General features: G+C 39.6%; 1 protein-coding gene across 1 annotated transcript; it reads left to right on the top strand.

The window, feature by feature from the left end:
* Positions 1-4,188: 4,188 nt before the first annotated feature.
* LOC138004917 (uncharacterized) lies at positions 4,189-7,149 on the top strand. The gene has a single exon (XM_068851215.1). It carries the CDS (start codon positions 4,288-4,290, stop codon positions 6,214-6,216), a length of 1,929 nt encoding a protein of 642 aa, XP_068707316.1. The 5' UTR covers positions 4,189-4,287; the 3' UTR covers positions 6,217-7,149.
* The last annotated feature ends 351 nt before the right edge of the window (positions 7,150-7,500 follow it).

Raw genomic sequence — 7,500 nt, 5'->3', positions numbered from 1 at the left:
CCCTCCAGATAATTATTGCACAGTCCCTAACTTCTGTATTGCACTCTATAACCTCTTTGACACCATATAAGCTATTTATGCGTTCGTCATTGACCAATCAGAAACGTGATATTCTGTTGAGTATATAATAAGCATTTTTATTAGAGAAACACCTGAGTTATACACCTTATTCCAAAATAACTAACATTTTAGTATTCTTTTGTTTGCTTGCAAATTAGCCCTTTTAGCCTCGTTCATGGCAAAATATTGTTTTGAATTTTGTTCTTAAAAACGAGGCAACAAGGGCCAATTTTGAGAACTGTTCAAATTAAGATCGGTTTAATTTGCGTGGAAGTGCGCAACTAATTTGTATGGCTGTGCACCAAGATACTCTATGAGACTATGGGTGACAGCACCTTCAGCTCTGTATTGGTTGCTAGAATAAAAAGCATTACATTTGGCGGGAGCTCCATCGATGTAAAATATACCAGCTCGTTTGGGTTGATCCGCGGACGCCAGGAAGTGTGTAGTTCCATTGACCAGGCCAGCTGATGTCAAAAGTGGCTCCTTATTCGTAAAAATGATTCTTTCGCAATATCTTATTGCAGTTTTTTGATAGTGAATTATGCAGTCGATAGCATTATCCCCTCCACGAACAACGTGGCATGATCGATATCTGCCCAGGTCTTTAATTAAAGAAAGTGACCATTGGTGTGGCTTCATAGCTCAGTCGGTTAAGCATTGCCCTGGCGTTGCAGAGGTCGTGGGTTCGATTCCGGTGGAGCCTCTCGAAATGTGCGAGGATCTCGTCTCTCTTTCGAGTCACATGAACATAATAATAACAATAACAACTTTATTTTAGTGTTAATGGATTTAGCACAAGAGCACTAATTGCGGACACTAATGAAATTAACTCAAGTCAAATCAAATATTGGTTTTTGCGGAAAGGGGAAAACGTCTCGGAGTAGAGAAGAGAACCAACAAATTCATCCCACATATGACGCCTATCGAACCCAGGCCACATTGGTGGGAAAGGTTACGTTTATACAAACGTTGGCCGTGTAGCACTTATATTTTAGACATAGTTAACTGAATAGAGTGTAATGTGAAGTGCTCGATTTCTATCCCATATGAACCATGTGAGCGTTAGCCCTACTGATGGAAATGGGCCCACACAAGGACAGAGAAAAACTCTGACCAGAGTGGGAGGCGAGTGCTCTCACCACTGTGCCACCCATGCTCCCAAGCAAATTGAAGTGCTCCCAACTGTGTGGCGTCATAGCTCAGTTGGTAGAGCATTGTACCGGCATCGCACCTGACCTTTTCAGGTGTCTATAAGAGAAAATAATTGCATAAATTGTCCAGGTAAATGCGAAGATAACTTCTCCCTATCGTTTAGTGTCAAGTATTCTTGACGGATAGGAGTGCAGTGAGATAGGGTTTGGTAAGAATTTGCATCGGGAAGGGGGAATTTGCACCTTTTAAGTAAAGCCAGGAGCCTAAGGCTAAGCTAGAAGCGAAACGCCTGTTTATATCATTTACATGGGGTGTCCATCAGTGTGTCGAGTAATCAGGATTTTACTGTTTTTGACAACCTTTGAAGAACCGGAAGACCATGCAGGCTAAAGTTATCGCTGGCACAACCTCAGTCAAGAGAAGAGCTCTGGGGAACTCTGAGACAAGGTGTCTTCTCATTGGTTCTCGTGAAGAACAATCAAAAGCGTCTCTAATTGGTGCATTCATGTTAGCACGAGGAATGAGCAGGAGCCGTAAGCTTCAAATAGCCAATTCTTGGCTATAAAAACGCTACGGCCCATGTTCTCCTACCTAGAGTTCCCCAGATTGACCCAAGGCTCTGGTGAGGAGAATGGCCCTGGCACCATTATACATTTTATTATGCGCATTCTCAGATGCATTTTTAAATGCATTGAGAATGCGCATAATAAAATGATTAAAATCGTTTACGCTATCGATGATCGTTGTGGGCTAAACACAATCTCTAGAGTCCACTTTTCTTTTGGTCACTACGACTTCGCTGCAGCTTCTGCAAGTACCGGAGTAGAAATTACGTAAAACAAAAGAAATAAAAGAAAAAAAACAAAACAACTCCAAATAAAGACTAATCCCAAGTGACCAAAAACACAACGCTTTCCAGTACCTGCAGAGAGACCCTACCTCGCCGGGTCATAAATTTGAAACAACAGTGGTTGTCAACGGGTAACAAAAATGGACCTTCACTACAACTGCGAATAAATTTGAAATGGCCAGAGTCCGTGTTCTTGGTGCTGACCAAAAGAAAAGCGCGCTATGGGGACGAGATTGGGCTGAACAGAAATAACACGTTTTTTTTAAGTGTTTGCGCTTTAGAGTAATTTAAATGCCGTACCCAAGATTGGAGGAGGCCTGAGACACACGATTTGAAACGGGACTGATTTATATCTGCATGATGTATGGTTCACTGCTTTACTTCACACCTTATTCCAAAATGGCCTCCATTTTAGTATTATTTTGTTTCCTTGCAAATTGGCCCTTTTGGCCTCGCTTTCAAAAGTAAAATTCAAAAGAACGAGGCCAAAAGGGCCAATTTGCAATCAAACAAAAGAATACTAAAATGGCGGCCATTTTGGAATAAGGTGTATTCCATTTGTCGATGAGACTCCGCACGATTCACTCAGCTTGAATGATTATTCACGTAAAAGTTGTTTGCTGTGTTCATTCCGTGACACACTGTTTATCCTTTGCGATTTTTTCCTTCTGGCCTTGGACTTTGTCGCTAACAGGTTTAATTTCCCGTCAATCAATCCAATCATGGTACCATTAAAAGGGGCTAGGTCACGCTATTTCTGGGCATTTTCAGCACAGATCGAATGGTCATAGAATTAAATATATCAGTCTATGTCAAAATGTCATTTACAAAGCTTGAAAATCATTCTCAGTTGTTATGTGGCCGTGATTTTGCAAATGAAAGACTCTTGCTCTGCCAATTTGACGTTTAGAGCTCATAATTAACAAAATTAAACAAAATTACCTAAAATAGCGTGACCTAGCCCCTTTAACGATTTAAACTAATGATGAGAGAAGTCCAAATGATTACAATTTCGGTTCCTACCGTCTATTACCGAAGATGACATGCACGTATCTCCCACCAAAGCTCACTTACATTCGACGGATATACTTTCAGCTGGTGATTGCCTTTTAAACTTTTAATCTTATTTCAATCATGGTGCTACTAGGACATTTGCATGATGACGCCATTTGCCTACAAGTACCAGAATCCTTCAGGTTTCGCTTGTTTCATGTTAATTAGAGCTATTGTTATTTTTACCCCACTGGGAATACAAAATTTAAATATGAAAAGAAAAACAAACTGAATTGTGGTAGTTGTAGTCAAATGACGCCATCGTGAAAATTGCCCATTCGTGAAATTGATTCTCATAACAGTAGGTTAAATTCAATTTATATGTCCTTGAACTGTGAGGCCTCCAAATTTTCAGTGGTGTTTTTACCTGTAGAAGCAAAAGCTCCATGACAACGCTTGTGGCGAAATCTACATTTGCTTTGAACTCCATCTTTGGGTGACACTCAAAGGCTTAACCTCTTTTAATCTTCTGGAATACAAGAGGTTAATCCTTCTCTTATCTGATAAGGTCCTTGAAGTCATTTTCACCGAACAGGATCCATCATCTCACACGTTTTCGTTCCTATGCACGAGAAAACTATTGAGTTGTTTGTTGTTCTCGACCGCTACAAATAGGTAGAGATGACGTTTTTGTTTAAATTGTTTAATTTCAGCGCATTGATGTTAATATTGAGGGCTGCAATTATCATTCAGTTTTTAATTGTTCTCTTTTTTGTGAAAATTCCTTTTTGGTGGATGTGATTTGACTACAATAAGATAAATTATGAATATTGTACTTTAATAAAATATGTTTGAGTCGTCAATCTTTTGTCTAAATTATTTTGTTTTTAATATATTTTCATTAATTAATCATGCGAGACAATCTTTGGTGAACAAGGAGTGCATGTAATATTAATAATAATACTGAATAATAAAGAGGTACCACGACATTCGATCAATTTGTTCCCGTGAAGTGATACTTAACGCAAATGCGTTACAGCACAAACGCTCTGGTAGTTTCCTATATTGGAAACGAAGGACTTCCTGTTGATATTGCGATCGACGTTCAGTTCCCAGTTACCACACACTGAACTTAAATCACTTGAGAATTACTGAATAATACGTTTTGGTCTTTCATTTTGGATGGCCAAACATGTTTAGCAATACGATTAGGCCGGGTAAGGGTTACAATGCATGAAAAACCTCGTGATTGGCAACATTTGTCCACTTATTTTTTCAAGTGCCCTAGCAACAGAGGCTTAAACTCTGATTTCCGTAACAATGTATTTCAGTGTTTGTTCCATACTTGTCTTCAGCGTCTTCGGAGTGGGATTTTATTGATATATAGAGTAACGCACAGACTTGACCTATTGATCCATCACGTCCATGAAACTTCGATGAAGTTTGTTGTAACAGGTATGGCTTTTCAAAGGAAACAAGGCATTGGAATGAAGTGTGATAGTTTTATGAAGACACGTCGAATGAACCAGACCGAATCGTATCTTCTTGAACAAAGACTCAAAGTTCTGGATAGCAAGAGGAATCAGAAAAACTCCGAATTTGACGAGAGGAAATATTCCCTCTGGAAACAAATGGAAGAGATAAAGAGTGTAAGAAATAATTTAGGTATCAGCGTGGAGAGAAGAAAACTTCTGCGCTCTCGAGGTTTTACAATTGACACTCGCTTGGCGCAAGGTCCTGATGAAACCGTTGCCATTAAAAAATACTCCATGCCAGAATTATCAAGGGTTGGTTCAACTCGTCCCCGCAGTACCTCGATTATTTCTGGCAGCGAGTTAATGATGAAAGGTTTGTCACATCTTCGTTTGCAAGAAACATTGGACGACGAGAAGGAAGTCTCTAGTGGAGGCCAAAAGGACAGAGCAAAGTCTCCTGTAAAGAACCGGTATAGAGTAATTGAACCACCTTGTCGCCAAGGATCAAAGCGTAATTTTGTGCAACTTTCAAGTGAAGAACTAAAAGAAATGAAAAAGAAAGAAGATGAAAAGCCGAGAGAAGATTTCCTTGATCCTAATATCAAAGTTGACCATCGCGGGATGATCATGTCACCAAAGCTTGTGAAGTCTTTGAGGAGTAATTATTTGCAGAAAGATGGAGTAGGAGACCATATGCTTAACCATGTGAGCAAATCAAGCGATCTTCGGTCTATGTCTAAACAATTGTCTCTTCAAGATAAACAAACCGGGGCCAACGATTTGACACCTTCAAGTGATAGATCAGTATCATTGTTTTCAAAGCAGCAAGCTTCAGTACATAATCCCGATTTAACGGCAAATTCTTTTATCTCAAAAGAGTCACATAAATCAGTGATATTAAAGTCGCGTGAAAGTTTGGATCAAATTGCGGAAGTAAACCAACTAGACCGTAATTCCGACTGTCAACAGAGCGTAGCACTTTTAGTAATCAAAACGGGAAGAAATCATACACCCAAGGCTAGTAAAATGACTCGACAATCCCATTTAGTATTTTACAAAAGGAAATATGGTAACATATCACCGGTGCGGAATGCATTAGTTGAACCTCAAAAGGAAACAAATCGGTTACATAACGATGCTTTTGACACATCACAGCAACCAAGGTCGCCACGTGATCACGATGAAGCAGAAGACATTGAAAATAATCATCGCAGAAAGTATGCGGCGAATTGGCAGAGAAAAGATGCCCCCGTCAGAAGATTAACTTTGCCCCCAGGGATTTTTAACTCCATGGATGGACAAGATCGCGTAAAAGACCAGGTTGAAAGTTGTAACAAGGAACAAAAAAGATATAGTTACTTGTCGCATTCTCTCACAGTTCAAAACTCCAACACAACTAAGTATTCACCGTATCCAAGACGCGCCCGCTCGAACAGTGCGGTGTCTTACGCTTATGACGCCCGTCCAAAACAGTCGCTCTGCAGAGGTTATGCAACGATGCAGATGACAATAAAAGGAAAGCAAGTTAAAGTGCATATTCCAAAGTTTTCAAGCGATGTGAACTCGGAACCAGTTCTCGAGCGAAGTATGAAAAAAGTGGCTGAGGATCGACTTCAGTCTAACATTCCACACTCTGATGATCGAGTGCTTTCAGGGGGTAATGAAAGCAAGTCAAACAATTGAGGATAGATTTCTACGTTGTACGTAAATCTAGATGAAGAAGTAAAAATTGGAACAAACAAAGTAAAGAAAAACAGTGTTTGGTTTTATACAGAAGATATACAAAAATATTGCTATCCTTCAATAAATAAACCTGGGAAAGGTGCAAGGTTTGAGCTAATAGCAACCTTAATAGCTTGGGGAGAACTATGGATAGAAACGGCCAACTCTTTTGTTCTCTGTGTCATCGAGACAAGTTACCAACTGAGTTCCGAAGTTGTCTCGTTTAATTGAAAAATCCTAATTCCCTTTTTATTTGAGATCAGGCACAAGAAGGCTTTAATAAGAAAAATTGGTCAATCAGTAATAGTCTTATGCAAGCGAAGTAAATTTCAAACGCGCTGTCGTTTTTGATATATTAACCGTACCCAAATCTAAATGTCCAAACTTCTGGCCCGTTAATTCTGAACAAATTCTATAGGTTGCTATGATACTAAATTCAGTCAAGCCCAAGCCTCAATGAAAATAAAATCATTGTATTAAAATTTGCTCTATTCCACCCCTGAGGGAAAGCTGACCTCTCTAAGGGCGCTCGCAAACGAGGAAACAATGTTGCGGAAATATTTTGCTTCCCCAGCAAATGTTTCCTCGTTTGCACGCCGAGGAAACATTTCGGGGAAACAATGTTTCCGCAACAGTGTTTCCTCCTTAATATCTCTATCTTCATTATAGTGGGCCAGAACAAATGATAATAGTGACCTTTATTATATAGACAGGCGTGTTTTACTGGGGCCGGTTCCTGAAAGGTGTAATAACTCTATTCCAGGGTTAAATGTGCCGGAATAAGGTACATTTATCCCTAGAATAGAGTTAGTACACATTTCATGGACCGGTCCCTGGAAAATTCACCACTCGTAAAATTCGTACGAAACTACATCCAGGGGCCTGGTGGCGTTTTTTCCAGATCCTATTGATGACTTCATTTTCCGCTTTTGCACGTGAAATCTTTCTCTGAGGAACAAGATAATGCTAACATGACGAATAAAACTTCTCAAATTTATTGAAGGAGTTCTTTGCAAGTGAAAAAGAAATGCGGAATTTGAAGGAATTCCAGCCGCCGAGTTGCAAGAATTTGCGATAAAGTTTGTGCTTGGTGTTAGAACTGACAAAAAATGGCTAGAAAACACTCCTCTCTACAAAATAAAAAGATTACGCGGTGGCTTAACCACACGAAATAAAATTCATATCTTAACGATGCCGTATAATATCCCGCTCTACATATTACGAATTTTTCCGTTCTGAACAAGA

The sequence above is a fragment of the Montipora foliosa genome, chromosome 6 (assembly GCF_036669935.1).
Source record: "Montipora foliosa isolate CH-2021 chromosome 6, ASM3666993v2, whole genome shotgun sequence".
Lineage (NCBI taxonomy): Eukaryota > Metazoa > Cnidaria > Anthozoa > Scleractinia > Acroporidae > Montipora > Montipora foliosa.
Note: the sequence above shows the minus strand (reverse complement) of the source record. Positions and strands in the feature narration are given on the sequence as shown.